General features: G+C 48.0%; 1 protein-coding gene across 1 annotated transcript; it reads left to right on the top strand.

Moving 5' to 3' along the window:
- Positions 1 to 1,959: 1,959 nt before the first annotated feature.
- ZNF503 (zinc finger protein 503) lies at positions 1,960 to 4,897 on the top strand. Its single transcript, XM_062496614.1, has 2 exons — positions 1,960 to 2,268; positions 3,377 to 4,897. Exons 1-2 carry the CDS (start codon positions 1,960 to 1,962, stop codon positions 4,895 to 4,897), a joined length of 1,830 nt encoding a protein of 609 aa, XP_062352598.1.
- The last annotated feature ends 14,634 nt before the right edge of the window (positions 4,898 to 19,531 follow it).

The following is a 19,531-nucleotide window of genomic DNA, read 5'->3' as shown; positions in this document are numbered from 1 at the left end:
GAAAAAATGTTATGGGATGAGGAGGTGGGGGGGATAGTGGGAAGCAAAGTACAAAGAGAAAGGAAAAAGGCAACCCAATGACTTGAACGGCTGCGGATTCCGCTCGGGGCATCCGCCAGTGCCGGTAAAAACGGGGTTGAGGGCAGCGGACCCGGTACCCTTCGGGAGCGCACAGACACAAAGCAGGACGTATGTAGCGCCCGGGTGGACACTGTGTGCGTACCCAGAAGGCTCTCAGCACAGCCTAGCTGAAAATCAAACACATAAATGGAGAACCAACACTCTCGTTAAAGCGAGGGGCTGCCTCCCCAGGCCCCCGCTGCCGGCGACCGGTTCAGCCCGGCGGCTGCAGGGACGAAGGACACTTTCGAAGAGAACCAAGAGGGAAGAGGAGTCCAGCCAGCAGCCCTCCTCGACAGGGCGATGAGGGGCTAGGGAGGGCTACCGGCTGCTGGCAAACAAATCCAGTTTACTCCAAGGATTTATTCCGTAAATTAAAAGGCTTTTTCTCCCGAGGAGCCGTTTTTTCCCCTCTGTTTTCCTTCCTTCCTTCCTTCCTTCCTCCCTCCCTCTCTCTTCTTTCTTTCTTTTTTTTCTTTCTTTCTTTCTTTCTTTCTTTCTTTCTTTCTTTCTTTCTTTCTTTCTTTCTCTCTCTCTCTCTCTCTCTCTCTCCTTCCCCCTTCAAGTCACACCAGGCTTGTAATCAGCAACAAAAGCTGACATAAATCAAGGGCGGATTGACAGGGGCTGACAAATAACTGATTGATTGCGGTTGGGGAGCACTGACAATTGACGGCGGGGCGGAGAGTCCCGAAAGGCGGCGGCGGGCTGTGCGTGACAGCCCCGCGTGTGACGACCTCCCCCAATCCCGCCGCGCTCCCCGCGCCGCCGCAAGCCGCGCCGCAGCGCCCCGGCTCCCGCCCGCTGCCGCCGGCGACGTGCAGGCCGGCGCTCTGCAGGTTCTCGGCCGGGCCTCCCCCGCGCTGTCAGGCGGGAGGGGCGGGAAAAGCGCCCCGCGCCCTTCCGCGGGTCCCGGGGGGAGACACGGCGCGGCGGCGGCCCCGGAGCGGTGCCGGCGGGCTGGCCTCGGGAAGGGGGGCGCGGGCCGGGCCCGTAAGCGCCGTGCGTGGCGGGCGGCAGGTCGAGCTCGGGGCGCTGTGCGAGCGGCGGGGGCGGGCGGGGGGAGGACGGCGGAGCCCGCGGCCGCCCCCCGGCAGGCGCGGCGTCCCCAGCCCCGCGGCCGCTCCGCCGCTGCCGCGCGATCCGCGCTGGCTGCGGAGGAAGAAAAACGCTCGCAGCGCGTGATGTGAAACACAGAATTAACGCCCATCCCATCCTAGGAGCGAAAACAAGGAAGGAGGGGAGGGGAGGGGAGAGGGAAGGCGGACGAGGAAGGGAAGGGAAAAAAAAAAAAAAAAAAAGAGAGCGAGAGACCATTAAAAACGGAGGGAAAAAAAGCCCAGAAAAGGGAACGTCACATCCCCTTGACCCTCCAATCACCTCGGGGTCCCATTTGATTGGAAGGCGGCAAAGGCTTTAATCTCAGACTAATTCAGCTGCTTTTGAAGTGAGTTTCTTTGCCAGATCCCGGGCTGGATGGGCAGCGGCTCGCATCACAGCTGAGCGGCGGAGGCGAGCGCTCCGCGCCGCGCCAGCCGGGGGAGCTGAGAGCGGCCGAGGGGGACCGCGGCACACGCTCGCAGCCCCCACCCCCGCCCCCAGCACAGCCCAAGGATTACTCGGCTTTTTTTCCTTCTCTTTCTCTCCGGCCGGCTCCCCCTTTCCCTCCCCCTCCCCACCCACGCCCTCCCCGCCAGAGAGAGCCACGGGACATTGTATGTTTGTTTTTCTGCTCGGGGGGCGTGTGGCTTTTTTCCCTTCTCGCCTGCAGAAAGCGAGCGAGCATTTCCGAGTGCGAGCGGCGCCACTTGCCCCAGTTTTCATGCGAGGTTTTGGGTCATGATCACATCGCCCTCGCTTTCTGCTATAAGAAGTAGTAAGCGCAGCAGCAGCCTCAGCGAGCCCGGAGGCAGCCCCCGCCGCAGCCGCAGCGCCGCCGACCTCGCCGGGCCGAACGGGCTCGCTGGGAATAACGGCAGCAGCGCCGCCGCCAAGCCCTGCTTCCACGCCGTCCCCCCCTCGGACCCGCTACGCCAAGCCAACCGCCTTCCCATCAAAGTCTTGAAAATGCTCACGGCGCGGACTGGACACATTTTACACCCTGAATACCTGCAGCCTTTACCCTCCACGCCCGTCAGCCCTATCGAGGTAAGGACCCGGTCCCCGTCGTTTTCTCTCGTCCCTGCCCGGGCGCTGGCTGTGCATGGCGGCTCCGCCAGCCGCCCTCAGCACTTTCCTGCGCTTTGAAATGCATTTATACCGGGACAGGGGCTTTTTTTGATCTCGACTTAGTGCGAGAAACTGCTCCTGGGTATTGTTTCCGTGTTTACTGGGATACTTTATAATTCCTGTGTAAATTAATATTTTCTTTCTTGCTATTTTGAGCGTTTTTTTGGTTTTGGTTTTTTTTTGGTTTTTTTTTTTTTTTTTTTTTTTTTTTTTGAGAGGAGGGGTGAGTGGAAGGAACCGATCCCCGCTGGGGTCACGATCGGGCTACACAAATAAGCAGCGCTCCGAGCGCCAAACAGCCTTGCTTTTGCAGGGTCTGTTTTGGTGTGGGGGGGGGGGACACACACACGGGACAAGACGACACGACGCGGAGAGCGACAGGCTCAAACGTGGGTGCGGCAGGATAACTATTTCGGCTCGCCGAAATTCCTTTCAAGTACCGACACGGATCTGTACTTCGAGGGGCCTGTTGGTCCCCTTTCTGCTCTGTCGAGGTTCCCTCTGAGTAGCTCGCTGTTTGAGGGACCGAAACTCGAAACGGAGCTGGTGGTGGGAAGGGTGTGTCCATGGGAATGAATGATTTCATTAAGGTCTCTGCGGAGCGAGGACACCCTTCTCCCGGGGAGCCCTGCTCGCCGGCTAGCTCGGGCTCTGATTATAAATAGTGCCAGCAGTCAGGGTGCAGAAATGCTGCAGTCGCTATAGTTCCCGGGCGGGTTTGCGGGCCAGCGCGGCCCGAGAGACGCCGAGCTCCGCGCTGCCCGGCCGCTGCCTGGGAGGCTGGGCGCGTTGAAGGCGGCCGCGGCGGGCTCGCAGGGATACGAAAATCCCCAGCCCTTTTTAAAGGCTTTATGGAAAATGGTGCATTCAGGGGAGGGGGCTGTCAAGTTGATGAATGCGCACAAACTGTTCCTTACTTCCAGGCTGTACTCTGCAGAAACCTACGGGACAAGAGTCCTATGTATGCAATGGGGGTTTTCTCAGACCCCGACTAAATCTCTTTCTTTGTGTGTCCTGATTTCCGCAGCTGGATGCAAAGAAGAGCCCCCTGGCCCTTTTGGCACAAACTTGCTCGCAGATAGGGAAGCCGGACCCGTCCCCTTCCTCCAAACTCTCCTCGGTCACCTCCAATGGCTCCGGAGGCGACAAGGACTCCAAGTCGGGCCCCTTGAAGCTCAGCGACATCGGCGTGGAGGACAAATCGAGCTTCAAGCCGTACTCCAAGCCGGGCGCGGAGAAGAAGGAACCGGGGGCGGCGGGCTGCGCGGGCGCCCCCGCCGCGGGGGTCGCGGCCGGGGAGAAGTCGGGATTCCGGGTGCCGAGCGCCACCTGCCAGCCGTTCACCCCAAGGACAGGCAGCCCAAACTCCAGCGCCTCCGCCTGCTCGCCCGGGCTGCTGCCGGCCGAGGGAAAAGGCGGGGAGGACAAGAAGGACTCGGAGGGCTGCGGAAAGAGCGGCAGCTCCGGCTCGGAGGGAGGCCCGGGCACCACCAGCATCAGCCACAGCCGGATTAGCGTGAGCTGTGCCGGGATTAACGTGGAGGTCAACCAGCACCAGGAGAGCACGCCGGGCTCCAAGCCCATCGCATCGGACTCCGCCTCCTCCTGCAGCAGCACCACCGCCACCTCCTCCACCTCCGTTCTGGGCTCCGGCCTCGTGGCCCCCGTCTCCCCTTACAAGCCGGGCCAGACCGTTTTCCCCCTGCCCCCGGCGGGCATGAGCTACCCGGGGACGCTGGCTGGAGCCTACGCCGGCTACCCGCCACAGTTCCTGCCGCACGGAGTGGCTCTGGACCCCACCAAATCCTCCAGCCTGGTGGGGGCCCAGCTGGCCGCCGCCAGCAGCCTCGGCTGCAGCAAGCCGGCGGGGTCGAGCCCGCTGGCGGGCGCGTCGCCGCCGTCGGTGATGACGGCGAGCTTGTGCCGAGACCCCTACTGCCTGAGCTACCACTGCGCCAGCCACCTGGCAGGCGCCGCCGGAGCCTCCTGCGCCCACGACCAAGCCCTCAAGTCCGGATACCCCCTCGTCTACCCCACCCACCCTTTGCACAGCGTCCACTCCTCGCTGACCGGCGCCACGCCGCCTTCGCTAGCCGGCCACCCTTTGTACCCCTACGGCTTCATGCTCCCCAATGACCCCCAGCCACACATCTGCAACTGGGTGTCGGCCAACGGACCCTGCGACAAGCGCTTTGCCACCTCGGAGGAGCTGCTTAGCCACTTGCGGACCCATACTGCCTTCCCGGGCACCGATAAACTCCTCTCCAGCTACCCCAGCTCCTCGTCGCTGGCCAGCGCAGCGGCTGCAGCCATGGCGTGCCACATGCACATCCCCACGACGGGCGCCCCGGGCAGCCCGGGCACGCTGGCCCTGCGCAGCCCGCACCACGCGCTGGGACTCGGCAGCCGCTACCACCCCTACTCCAAGAGCCCCCTGCCCACCCCCGGGGCCCCCGTGCCCGTGCCCGCTGCCACCGGACCCTACTACTCCCCTTACGCACTCTATGGGCAGAGACTCACCACAGCCTCGGCCCTGGGGTACCAGTGAGTGCAGGCAGCGGGGCTTTGACACACAACACAAAGTCTAGCGGTAAGGGAAGGAAGCCCTGCGAAACTTTATAAAAGTTGGAAAGAAAAAAAAATCTGACTTTTTATAAAATAGTGTTCATTTGAGGACTGGATCCATGAGCACTGTATTTATTTATGTTAGCTTCAAGCGGGACAACGAATCATAAAGTGCATTACTAAACTGAGCTCAATAGGTAAAAAGTGGAACACCCATTGTAGAATATAAATAAAAAGATAGAGGTCTTCTCTTTAATGTTACTTTAAAATTGCTATGATTGTATTGTACGTTCTTATTTAATGTCTCATTGAAACAAAAAATTTACATGCATGTTTGTTACTAAAAAACAACTCGCAATTTGTCAGTTATAATTTCAAATTGCAATTATTTTTAAGGTGTATACCCTTGAAAGAGAATTGGTATTTTTTTGTATGTATTCTGGAAGAAAAAAACAAAAACAATTCTATTCCAAAAACCTCATTTGCCTTATTTTGTTCTTTAAAAGGAACACTTAACTATTTTTAATTTTTAAGTCCACCCTGTAAAAAGGGTTAAGTAAGGTTTACGTCATGTACTAAAATAGACAATGTATCGCTTTAAAGATTAAAATTCCGTATATTTGATGTATTAAAAGGTTTTACTTTTTTTTTTTAAATACGCTTTGATTCTGTTATAAAACCCGAATAGGTCTTGGATGGAGGTGACTGCTAATTTCTCCTTAAGCGTTTATTCAATTTTAATTAAAAATTAAAAAAAAAAAAACAAAGTTTTTTTTTATTGTAACCCCAGGGCTCTCTTAAAAAATAATCAGACACAGTTGGGTTTTTTTTTTCCTCTTCAGTAGAATTTGTTGGCACGAAATAGAAAAACGTAGAATCGCTTAAATCTCTTTCCCTTTCTTTAAAGAAAGCAAACTTATTTTTAAAATGTTTCTGCTGTGAAATATCTGGTTTTTAAAACTAGTTTTCAACTAGAAGACTACTTTCTTTTGAAAGAAACGGGGAAGGCAAGATTGTTTTGTGGAAGTGTAAGATGATTATCCTAAAGCTTTTTTTTAACAATGTAATGCATAACTATTCATCTCTTTCTAAATGAGAAGTTCAGAAGTAATTAGGGAAGCGCTGTTTGAGCTCATGCAGTTATTTTCAATTTCTCTCTTCAGTTCGCACCGCAGCACAAAAGATCGTCACGTAAAAAAAAAATCGGACAGCTCTGAAAACTCATTTTCCTTTAAAAAGGAAGGGACGGGGGAAAAAAAAGGAAGCCATCGGTTATTTGTGCCGGGTTTGCTCTTTGCTGAAGTGCAGTGCCAAACTTGACGTGATATCGAGAGGGGCTGCCCCTGCCTGCGCCGCGTCTCTGCCTCCCCAGCCCGGGGTTCCTAGCGCCCAAGGGCCACCACCCAGCTCCGGCTCGTCGTCCTGCGTTCAGGTAGGAGCGGGGGCTGCAACGGAGAAGCCAGAGCAGCTACCGAAACTGCGGAACAAACCGCCGATAGTCGGAAAAGCGATACCCGAGAACGTAAAAGCAATGCCAGGGAAGGGCTTTGCCCCGCGCCCTGCCGGGCGCTCGCAGGCAGCGCTCGGGCGGAGCCGAGTACCTGCTGCCCGCGCTCGGCCCCGCTCCGCCCGCACTGGCGGGGGGCAAAGCTGCAAGCGGCGACTTGGCTTAACAAACCACTGGGTTTTCTCCCCCGTTCTGGATCCCCCCACAATATAATTACTGTTCAGAATTTCCCGTGGTGCTCAGATGCTAATTAATCTAATACATTTACTCCAGATAATTAGTGGAAGTTAGCGTTAATGTGCAAGGGCGAGAAAAGCAGCAAGCTACTGAAGCTCCGGCGGCCGCCCGGCCGTCCCGGCACGGCTCGCTCTCTGCGGCCGGGACACACGCGGGGAGGCCGGGGCTGGGCCGCGCTGCGGCTCTTTCGGGACGCTGTCCGAAAGCGGCACGGGAAATGCTTCGCGCTTTAACCAAATGTGTTCCCCCCCGCCCCGCCCGCCTTAAATGGGAAAGGGACCTTCGCGTATCTCTGCTTTAGGAAATGTGAAACGAGCTCTCGTTACGAACCGCTGAGTTAGAGAAAGGGAGGAGAGGACAGTGCTGTTATCTGCACCGAGTAAACTTTAGCTATAAAATAAGAAGCGGATACAAACACAGAAAGTAATCGAAAGAACGGCATCTCGGGTCGGGGGGTGATGGTGGAGGAGGATTCATCCAGCGAGCCCGAGAAAGGCAGAACAAGCTCGCAATCCTCTCTCTATGCCGCACGCCCCTCGCCCTCTCCTGCAGCCCGGCCAGACTGCCTTCCCCGCTTCGCTATTTTAACTACTCTTAATTTGGGGAAAATTACATTTCAGGCTCCATCTGGGTGTGCAAGCAACAATTACAGTTTTGCTGCGATTAAAACACAACGCCATTGCCACGTTTCTCTCCTGTTCGTGTGTTTTACAATTATGGATCTTTAACAGCTGCAGCTCAGACTTCGCTAGCCAAATCCCATCGCCCATCAGGTGTTGCAGGGGCGACTTAAAAAGAGCGAGGGAGGCATTTGTGTCCTGGAACGCTAATTGCAGTTTTGGGGATTTCAGCTCTGAAAGGTTCCACACAAATATTGCTGATGCAAGTGGTGAAATGAACACTTAATGCTATTATTACTGTTTTGCTCAGATACTGTCCCCGAGGTTAAAGAAAAATTAAAACACCTTATTTTATATGTAGAATGGTGATAAGTAGGTCTCTCTTCCAGCCTTGTTAAGTATATGACCTGGCAAGTGCCATCTAGGATTTTGATATTAATCTATGAAATTTGCCTTCTTTTTCTAATAGAGATTGACTTATGGACATTAATGTTTTTAGGTAAAAGGACTACATTTGTTATTCCTCACCCCCCCCTCACCCCCCCCGCCCCCCCCCGCTCCCGTTCTTACTAACTGGATGGGTTGTGGATTTGACAGCAGCCGCTGGTCCATGCCACCGAACTAAAATAATTTCACAGTGAAAAACCAGCTTGAGAGGACAAGCAACAGAAGGGCAAAACCCATCAAAACCCGAAACTGTGATCAATCTGACCAGAGTCAGGCATACATTAGTTTAAATTAAACAGTTTTGTCTTTTTCGAAAATCTTTTTTGAACGTTAAAGATAGAATCATGTAATATTTAAATCAACTCTTGTCAGATGCTAAGTGCAACTGAAGAACCAAAATAAAAATTAATGCATTTCCATCCACTTTCAAAAGCTTACTCTGGATGTCACTTCGACAAAATGCTTCTGATAAGCAACGGTTAGAAAAGAAGGGTCCTGTTTATCTTATCTATGGGGAAATGTAATTAAGGTAGTTTTATGAAACAATAAAACACCAGACTCCACAGACAGCAAAGGAGTCTCTGTAATATATCTGAGCCTAGATGGGCATATGCATCTTGGCTTATGTGGACAAGCCCATACCAAACACACACATATACATATGCTTGCCTGGTTTTAGAATGCAAAATGTATGCTAGAACTAAATTACAAGGATGCCTTTATTATGGGAAGATTTTCCTCAATGATAAGAGATTCCATTTGCTAAGACCAGAAAGTCACCCACTGCCCATTCACCACCTTTGAGCCACCCTCAGCGCAGCCAGCAAGGTACACGCAGTGCTGTGGCTGTGACTGGCCCTCCTCTCTCTAACCCGAGGTTTGTAATGATCTACCCACACCAACAGTCGAAATTACTCAGGCAAAGGGAATCCTGAAGGATCCAAACTTTTTGAAGCAAAAGTAAGTGTGCATTCCTATTCTGTAAAAAACATTGCTCAAACTTCATTCTTTCATATTTAGAAAAGATGGACAGCAATGCTGCCTTGCTTTAATACTGCTGGCTCTCATAACAAACTTCCAGTAGACCACAGTTTAGGGATTTTTGTGGTAGTTCTTTTTTTGTTTGGGTTTTTTTGTTGTTTTGTTTTTTTGTTGTTGTTTTTAAAAATTTTGTGTTTTCGTTTGTTGTTTTCCGTTTTTGGTTTTTTATTTTTTTTTTAAGGAATGAAGCTGAAGTGAAAAATCGCTGGAGCTACCAGCACCAAATTTCCTTTCCATACAGATTTTTGGGTATAATTTCAGACATTTTTAACGCCATGTTGGGACACCCCACCACCCGATTCTTTCTGCGTCATGAAGCACAACCCTCACTGTTTTGTGAACAGACCTGAGGCAGGCAAGCAACCGGTTCTGATCAGAGGTGTCTCTCTTTCTCAGCTCACTCCTGGAAAACTCAGGCCAGACTACCTTTTTTTTTAAGGTAAAATTTTGTTGTGATGAAGCACAGAGGTGTCAGAAGAAAAAATGACGGGCCCTGAATCTCTATGGTCTCACCTCTTCGTAGGTGTAATGCTTTGGCAGCAGAGACGTGGTTGAAATTTGAGCAGATTATACATTTGAGCTTGTGCATAAATGCAAAAAGACGGTCCTAATGCTGGATATTTCTCCATCAACACCAACCAGGTGCTGCTGTTGCAAAAAACCCACCTCCGGCTGCTTGCTCTGTGCGAGTGTGCACGCAGAGCGATGCACAGACTTTGTTCTCTCCCCATGTCTGAAATTCATCAACTACCCACCCCCGTTCCCAGCCCCACTTCCCCTACGTGGAAAAAAAAAAAAAAAGTGAATCCGTTCAGGCTTTGAATATTGTGTAAGAAGCCTTGTGCGTGTATTTTTTTAATCTTCAAATGAATTAAAGACAACCTGACAATGCTGTCATCTGTCTTCAACGTCACATCAAGGCAAGAAATAATGATAACAGAGCAGCAGAAGGACGCCCACTGAAACCTGGAGGATATATATACACACATATATACACACACACATATATGCCTTGAAACAGTCTGAAAGAGAACTAAATTAGATTACCGCTCTTAGGCTATCGCGGTAAAAACGTGTGGGATTTTGCATGTGAGTGTGTGTGTGTAAGTGCTTCATCTTTCCTGCCTTATTTTGTGAAGCGCATGCTACCCGATCCAAACCACTTCTGTGGGATGGGACAAGAAGACGAGCAGACACATTCCTCGTTCCCAAACTACCACGACCAATGGAAGCACAAAAATATCTCCCCTCCCCCTCCATCGTTTCAGGTTCACGTTCCAGTTAATAACAAACGCTACTGCTCTCCTGGGGCGCAGGCCGGAGCGGGCACGCTACGCGCAGCTGCCCGGCGGAAGAGGGGCTGCTCCCGGGCGGGAAGAGCGAGGAGCGGCGGCTCCCGGGGAGGAAGAGCGAGGAGCGGCGGCTCCCGGGGAGGAAGAGCGAGGAGCGGCTCCCCTTTGTCTGCGCGGGCCGGTGTCGCTCCCGGCCGCCAGGCGGCGCTGCGGCCCCCGGCAGAGCGCAGGGCAGCGGCCGGAGCCGGAGCCGGAGCCGGAGCCGGGCCCGGCCGGGACCGACGGACCCCGCGTGTTCGGCACCAGGCATCGCCCCGTGGCCCGGGAGGGCAGCATGGCAGTACAAATGGTTTGCCCAGATAAAAACAGAGAGGCCGGACTTCCAAAACCAAAAAAAATTAAAAACCACAAAGCAAAATAACCCCCACCCCAAAAAACATCCCCCGTGATGGTTTGAGGTTTTTTTGGAGGTTTTCTGTTGTTGTTGTTGGGTTTTTTTAATCGCGCCTGTAATCTCATTCGTTCTGAAGGGTAAATAGATTGCAGTTGTATGAAAAACAATTGGTGCTACATGTGTTCATAACAGATGGGATCTTATCACAGTTTAACCGTAATAAATTCTGACTTCTGGAAATTGTAATTTCTACTCCATGCTGGATGTCTCTTTTCTACTGTGATAACAGGGCTACGAACTCCTGAGAGCAAGCAGAAAAGTTTTCGCGGCTAGCGTTGTTCAAGAGCCGAGGCATGCTCCTGCAGCCTCTCCCCAACTGCGGCTCTTTCAGATGCGTTAAAACGCATCTGAAAATCAAAGGGGAGAGAAAACCCTAGCGTACTGGGAGACAAACAGCTGATTCTTCCCCCGCTGGGTAACATTATTTGCTAAGGCCAACGATAATAGTCCTTAATACCGAAAACCTAAGAACGAGCTCTCTGTGTGAAGAAGCCCTGGCAAATGACAGATCACGCTTTGCTGTGCGAAGAGAGAAAATGCGAGAAGAAACCGAACCCCCGAGGAAGGGGGAACCAAACTTTAGATTAATCCCCCCGCGCTTCAGCTCACAAAATTAAAAAATAAATTTGAATAACCACTGAAAGGATAAAATTATAATAATAAATTGTCCATATTCACTGAGGCTGTGGGACTAATTATTTTCACCATCTCGCCTTCCCATTGCTGTTTATCAAGTCGCAGGATAAATGCTTGTAAATCCATTACATTTCCATAAATCCTTTCGCCACTTTGTTTTTGGCCAATGCTTTTGCAACATTAATTGATTTTATTGCGCTTTCTGAAGTCACTGTTTATTAAACTCAAGCAACTTCTCTCTGAAAGTGTTGGGTTTTTCCATCGACGTACCAAACCCGCGAACGGGAATTACTGAGGCTACCATAGGACCTAGTTCCTTTTTTTACCCCCCCCCCCCCCCCCCTCCCCACGCTGTGAACACCACCTTTCCCCGTTGTTTTTAAACGGGGGGAGGCATGAAGTGCTACTGAGCGATGGAGATCTAGCCCACTAAGAAACGTTCTGCGAGTCCTTTACGTTACTGGGTGGGTAAGCAGTCGTTTTTAGAAAAGGCTTTTCGATGTGTAACTAGAAGCCCAACGCAATTTAGAAAAGAGTACAGAGGCTCCGGGTTTCTCAAACCCTTCTCCCCTCTTCTTCAACCACCTCAAGAAAACTGGCCCCAACCAGCCTTAAACTGATAAATGATTTCTCACTTAATATCAGCTGATTTCCAGTTCCTTTGCCTGTCCCGCTAGCCCTGCGATCATTATTTAGAAGCGTTAAAAGCTAACGCGGGTGTTGAGCGCTCTCGCTCCGTCCCACGCCGTGCCCAGGCACCCCGGGCAGCGAGTCCCCTCCTCTCGCCGGCGGGCGCGCCTTCGCACTGCCACCGCCGTCCGCTCCCGTCAGACCGAACCAGGAGGCGTCCCTGCCATCGCCGGGTGCCACGGAGTCACCTCGAGGTACTTCGGTGACGCACGAGTCTTGGAAAACGCAGATAATTACTACAGACCACAGCTGTTAGTGATGCGGTCATTACTTACACTGGGAGGAGGAGGGGAGGGACAAGGAAAGAAAGCCGAGGAGCTGCCCCTGCCCGCGCCTGACCCCCAGGACCTGCCGCGGCGCCTCGGCGGGGTCCCCCCGTTCCGAACGGGGTACGAGGCAAAGGCCGGAGTGTCTCCCTGCCCTCCTTCTGCTCGGGACGCGGTGGGGCAGCGCCGCAGCTCGGCGCCCCGGCCCAAGCAGCAGTCACCTCGGCACCCTGGCGGCACGGCCAAGAAAAGCCATTCGGCTTTTTGACGGCAAAGCGTCCAGTTAGGAAAAGGCCATCTCTGCAGTTCATCCACTGCCGCAGCTTTAGAGGGATCGGTTCAGCTGGGACTGTGACAGATAGCTCAGGTGAGAGGACTCACACTGTACAAGGGAAGGGATGCAGTTACTAGCACCCTTTCAGCCATCACAAGATCTAAAAGTGCAGCTGCAGTGTAAGGGTTTAGTTTCACTGAAGTTCGTAAGCATCAACCCAGATTCTCAAGCACACCAATCTATCTTGGAGTTGCAGGGAAAAATCTCCCCTCTTGTACAATTCACAGCCCTTAATCTTCTCTTTGTGGAGATGTATTTTTTTCCTACCAGGAAAGATCAACTACCACTATCATCTGCTGCATTCCTTCTCCATGCTTGAAGTACTTGTCTTGAGGCAGAGGAATATGCATCAATTCCTCGATCTGAACGATTCCAAACCCACAATCCCCACTTCTTTATTAGGGTTCCTCAGTAACCTGGATATTCTAATGTGGGAAAAAAAAATTCCATTTGCTCTTTGAAGGCATTTCACTTAGCATAAAAGTGCACTGAGCCAGAGGGAAAGAGAAGGCATTATTAACAAGGCCATGGTTACAGTGCTTACCAAAGCCCAGAGCTCAGGTGTCCCAGCCAGTGCTCAGATCTAATCATGTCCCTACCCACTCTCTTTGCCCAAGAAAAAGCTTTAAACATTCCATACAGAAGAGACAACATGCCCTTTTCACCCTAGACAGTAATTAGAAGAGATGAGTCTCCTACTCAGGGGGAATAGGAAAAAAATCCAAATCTGTAGCCACCAAGTAATTAAATAGCAAACAGAATAGGCATCTTTGAGTCACCATTTTTTCCAAGAAAGTAGAAACCACCATGGCACATTAGGTGACAGCAAGCTTTGCCTGACAAGGTTTTAGTAAAATGTACAGCTTCCCACTGCATGCACTGATTATAGAGCAAAGAAAAATTCATTCTTGTAGCAGAGTTGTCAGCTGTGCAAATAAAAATATTTCTCCTCTTTGGCCTCTATTTTTGTTACTTTGTCCCACCCCTTCAATGGAACCACTGAAGACTATCCCCACTAACCTGCTCACCACTGCCTAGATCAGGTTACCACAGAAATTCACTGATGGAGACCAAAAAAACCCAGTCAAACTCTTACTTGTCCCTACCTAGTTTTACAACAAGATTAAGTTAATTTCATCAACTTCTAGAGAGAAAAATAATTGCCTTATAGCCAGTTTCCATCATGAAATACTTGAGCTCATGAGTCTGAGAACATTCATAAGATTTTTTTCCTATTTCCCCTTCCAATTCCCCTTCTTTTGCAAGATTACAATTTCCTTAAATATATATTGCACCAGCAGGCCCAAGGAATGTGTTCCAGATAAAACAGATGAATAGAAATAAGGTTAGGGATTTTTTTTTTTGTTTTGGTTTTATTTACTCATTTAAGAAGGATCAGCTGCTAAATACATTTCAGTAGAGGTGTCAAATATTTTATGAAGAGAGCTGATCACCTTTATAATTATGGTCTTCAGGCTGACTTTATGGAGTTAGGGCAAAATGTTATGCTTGATCAGAAGCAGATATCCTACATACATCAATAGGTTTATAAAAAGATTGAGAAAGGAATTTAGACCAGATGCAGCAACTAATTTTTCTAGTTTAACTGTGTAATTTGGTTGAGAAACAAATGGTTGTTGATGTATCTACAAAACATATACTGACAAATTCTCTGAGAAAACTGGCTACTCATAGTACCTCAATCTTGTTTTAGAGTTAAATAAACTGGGAAAATGTTATAGCAGGTCTTACCTCCTCAACGAACAGTTAACACTTTTAACACTATTTTAATGTGCCTATTTCTAAAGTAACTGAGTAAAAATGGTACAATTCCCTACATGTAGATACTAGTCAAGTCAGCAAAAATACTGCTTAGCTCTTACCCCTACTGATAGCTATACCAGTATAGTTTAATCCCTATTAGAGAAGGCACTTGTGAATCATAGCTGTGTATAAACCAGGTCACAGGTTATGAAAAAAGCTAACTCTGTAAAGGAAAAAATATTTATTCTAACTAAAACACTTAAACTTGTATAAACAGTGTTCCACATGGTTAATTGTGTTTGCTGGTTAATGGGATTGTGTCAATTTACATTTATACATTTAAGCTTTTATAACTTGCACACGCCCTAAATCCACAATGTAATGTGAAATTCTAGTCAGCCTGAAGTTTTCTAGCAATTCTGAGAAAGGCAGGATTTCTCCTGGGATGAAAGAAACCCTAACGCTTACAAATTCTTAAGTTCAAACATAAGACAATATAACACAGTCATACAATTCAAGACAATTTGGGAAGGGGCTTGGAAAATACCTTGGAGCAAACTATGATAATTTTGGTTTTCTTTCTCTGATGAGAAGGTTTAGAGGACAAAATCTGAAGAGGCCATGCAAAGCACATCCATATAAATAGGTAAGAAAAACACTAAACACATATACAGAGAGGAACTGGTTTTAGCCACTATATCACAACACAGACTCAGTCAACTCAGAACTGATGCCTGTCAAGATAATAAGAGCATGGGAAGTTTAATCAGCACATCTGTCTGACCAGTCATCTCTTGTGTTTTAACTCAAGAAATTGTTTCATTTCAGTTGTGGGTGAGATGTGTGCATTTTTATTTCTCCTATGTTTTTTACACAAAAAAATGTCCAGATCTTCTCCCAAGAAAATAATAGAATACTTTTAACTTAACTAAAAAAAAAAAAAACAAACCTTCAAATCCTGTGAATTACTAAAAAACTAGAGGACTGCAAAAGATTCTACATGTTTGTTTGGTTGTTTATGCCTAACACCTCTGAAAATATCTACATCTGTTCTGATAGCTAATAATCTTGGATAAAGCAAACCGATACAAACCAATTATTGCATAAATATTTTAGTTCATCTTTTGTATGCATAGATACACAGATTAGTTTACACCCTAAACTGAGTACTAGAAGAATAATGTAGTGAGCTGTGCATCCCCATTTTGAAAACAACTATTGCATAACAGTGTCATTTCATCAGCTATTAAATGGTAAACTCATTTGTGCAACATTTTCCCAGGTTTTTTTGTATTGCAGACATTAAAATGAGGACAGGCATATTTCTGTGAAGTCTCTTTTGATGTATTTTGTAATAGTTTCCTTTTATCTGTTCTAAAGCTCACAACAGTTGTTTTTTGTTTTTTTTTTTTTTTTCCTCCCCAGAACTAAACTACCCTCTCCACACCCACATCACAAGCTGTCCTTAGGAATGCAAGTACATACAATCCTGGAAGTGTAATAATCACCATCTTGCTCATTACCTGGAACCTCTAGGGCTGACTCACAAACCTTTACACCTCGAGTTAAATATCCTAGCAAGCAGCTGTAGCATGCTCATATCCGCTGTTGGCCAGATGCAGCCACAGAGAGGGATGCATAGCACAGTGAACAGTGGGTTACATGTGCATACCTACTCAAAAGCAGCTTAAAGATTGGCTAGAGACTAATCCATTTTATAGGGCCAGAAATTGACTTTCAGAGAAGCTGAACTACAGGTGCTCAAGTCTGTAAACCTCCCCCCCCCCCCCCACAAAAACAGCCTAACTCTGGTGGTACTGTTAGCAGGGTTCACTGCAGCACAGAAAAGCATGGGAAACGTTACCTTGCAGTCTGGTATTCCCCAAGTCTGGGTCCATTGTGTGCAGCATGACACATTTATTCTTTTCTTGGAGTGGTGCTAAGGGCATTTGCTTAGAACCACAAAATTAGGGACAAAATGGGCTGTAAATGTTATCCATAGCAGTAACATTCAGTCATTTTTGGAAACAATGTACAATACACTTAATCAAATCCTCATCAGAACAATAAGGGGTGAGAAGATGTATTACATCTATGTTACTGATAAGTAGTGAGAATATTAGAAAGTAGCCAGTTGTAGAAATCAGCTCTGGACCAAGCTAGACAAAACTAGTGTAAGTTAGACAGGAGAATAAACTAAGTGGATGTCTAAATGTTTAACTTCCAGAAAGGCAAACTCTGCTGTAGTTACATCAGCTGGGCCATAGAGTTAATAGGTTGAATAGGGAGCAAAGTCTTACTACTTCACATAAAGAATGTTTAAATAGTCAAGAATCCACATTCCAAACACAGTAAAAAAGGAAAAAGAAATGCAGAAGAAGTCACTCTAGGCCTAACTGGATGCACTACTGCCCTGGGAAGTGTTAGATGTGAAAAGAGAAACAAACAGAACATGTGGGGAAAAGCACTGGTCCTTAACTGAGAAGCATGGGGTAAAGTGAAGAGCTGTCCTAGCTTTGCAAAGGATATTAAAATAGATGAAGATATTTTTTCAGTTACATAAATTAAAGAAAGACACTAATGCAGTAAAGATTAAGGATAATACAGGCATGTTCCCTGAATTGATATGCTGTATTCTTTTAAATGAGAAGGGCAATACTGAGCATGGGGTGAGAGGCAAACAACTGATAGGAATGACCCTGGAGAATAAAAATCAGATGAAGTGAAAAAGAAATCAAATCTGGTGTGGTCCCAGACTACAGGAGTCTAGTTAATCTCCAATCCAACTCAGAACTCTAGAATTTGAGACAACAACAGCAACAAGGAATACCTATCAAACTTAAACAAAACAAAACTGATACAAGCCAAATAAAGACTATTATAAGAACTGAAATACCATGTCTAACATTGATTTTTTTCATTGTGTTTCCAGTAATAGCCAAAACTTTACAATAGCAAGTTGAAAGCAGCAATGCACAGAAAATAAATAAAATATTTAAGAGATACAGCCTAAGAGTAGTAAAAGTAATTGACAATACATTAAATTTCCTCTGATTTAAAAAACAAACCTCAAATCTATTATGGGCTAAAAAACCATAAGTGGTATGATTTCTCAATATTAATACAATGACTGGTAAAATACAATGATTGTGTATCACCACTGTAGTGCACCTGGTGCAACTTCCAACAGAGGCCCTTGCAATAGTGTTGTGTAAAGGTCTGGGAAGAGCTCACCTGAAATACTGCATTCAATCTAGTCCACCTGCATTTGAGAGATTAACCAGACTTAGAGCAGGTAGAGGACTGCTAAGTAGATAACGGCAATTGAAATCTTATTTTAGAAAATGAGTTTTAAAATCTTGATTTATTTAGTCTACTATAACAAAAGCTGAGAGAGGATAGGATTGCTATCTAACTTCTAGTTTAAAAGCTGAGAGAAAGCAAAAAAATTAAGAGGATTTTGGCATGAGTCCAAATGGACTTCAGTTAGCCATGAATTTTTTTAAGTGTATGGTGGTAGCTCATTGTTTTTGACTTTATCCCAAGTCAGTTCCAATGGCAAATGGCTCACCAGCAATGTTGTAAAGCAATCACATTCTGTAACAGCCATCCTCTGGGAATAGTGGGAATAAACCACACAAGGGTTGTTAAAATAGAGTACAACACACTTCAAAAACAAATTATCCAATGTGACGGCTGCAATAGGGAGGGGGGGGGACTCAGTAACCCAGTGAGTGCTGTCCTGTTCCAAATCCTTGCACAATGGAGGAGCTGATAGATAGGATTAAATCTACCATAATTAAATAACATTTTTATGACACGAAGAACTGTATAATACCAATGCTGAGGTAAACAGTAGTATAAAGGCTATTTTTCCTTCTCACACTTAAGAAGCCCCAGCTTGTTATTTAACAACAAAAGAAAGTTGCAAAACAGCGATGTATAGACAACCACATTACACATAAAAGAGTTAAGGAACTCCCTTCTGAAGGGAAAGTCATTAGGACAACACTTAACTTTTTCCTGTGGAAAACAAGTTATCAACAAAACCCATAGAATCTTAATCCAAAGACATCAGCTTTTAAATTTTTGGACAAAATAAACCTCACGAAAGAATTCTTCTTTGAAACGAAATACCATACTGCAAGATACACAAATATCAAACAACCTAAAGGCTACTCCAACACAAAAATTCAAATCCTTTGTTTTAAAGGAAAACAGGTCTTTATGAAAAAAAAGTTTGCTTTCAATAAAAAAGGTAATAACATTTGAACCAAAGAAGACTTAAACAGATGATGATTTGTAGAGGGATTTTTCTCGATACGTATTTTAAAAACATCCAGAACAAGCTAAAGCGATGACAAACATTCCTGAGAGAGAAAAGAGGCAGCACAGTCGGAGCTGAGGCACTGACCTGCTCACAGTCCGGCGGGCGCGGCTGCCGCAGGTGCCATGGCGGGCCCAGGGCCGGAGAGCACTCGCCCCTCACGGCCATTCTTCCTTCGAGGATGGCGGAGCTGCTGCTTCCATCTTCCCGAGCGGCCAAACACCAGCTTCGTGCACCGCGGTGCCCCGGCGGCCACTGCGGCCCGCCGCTGGGGCACGGAGTGCGCTGCGACCAGCGTTGTTCATCCCCAGGTGAGCGACTCAAAACGCTCAGGTTCCCTCCATTTGCCCAATTAGCGTTCCTCAGGACCCGCTCTAGCATGGAGCTGAGGACGGGGCCGATTCACGGGCAGGCGGCTGTACGTTCTGGGAGATGCCTGCAGGGGCTGCAGCCCGGTGTGTAGGCCTCAGGCCGGGCTCCCTCCCCCGGTGAACCGTGAGCGGGTCGCGCCCGTCCTCCCATTCCCCAGGAACTCCAGCCCGGGCCTCACGTGCCTTCGGGCCCTCACTGCTGAGCCAGGCCTGAGGGAACCTTCCGGAGCCCCCGGGGCTGACAGCGAGCCGGGGCTCCTGGCACGTACTGAAAGAACAATGCCGTATCTGAAAGATGAGGAACTCTGTTCGCTGTTTTGGAAATCTAAAATGACCTCCTGAACAAGCAAAACCAACTGGTCTTGAGCTTGTGATTCTGAAAAATGCTATCACTGAATGTTTGTGTAATGCCTCATACCTACGGTCTGCTGCGACGTTAAACAAGGATGCAGACTCCTGTCCACAGCACATAAACTCTAAAATTGATAAGAGAACTGATCTCTTCCTTCCAGTCTGCTGGGGGAAATACCGGTGGAAAAGAGAGCCAATCTTCGTGGGCTTTTCAGGAACTGCTCTCTGCCGAGAATACAGCTCGGATGAGTTCACATTAAAGGTGCCTCAACAGCCAATG

The sequence above is a fragment of the Cinclus cinclus genome, chromosome 7 (assembly GCF_963662255.1).
Source record: "Cinclus cinclus chromosome 7, bCinCin1.1, whole genome shotgun sequence".
Classification (NCBI taxonomy): domain Eukaryota; kingdom Metazoa; phylum Chordata; class Aves; order Passeriformes; family Cinclidae; genus Cinclus; species Cinclus cinclus.
This window is presented reverse-complemented; position numbering and strand designations above follow the sequence as displayed.

Excerpts from the sequence above, each read along its gene's own strand:
- ZNF503 (XM_062496614.1), top strand. The coding sequence starts at position 1,960 with ATGATCACATCGCCCTCGCTTTCTGCTATAAGAAGTAGTAAGCGCAGC. Across the intron at positions 2,269-3,376 it reads CGCCCGTCAGCCCTATCGAG|CTGGATGCAAAGAAGAGCCC; the intron begins GTAAGGACCCGG and ends TGATTTCCGCAG.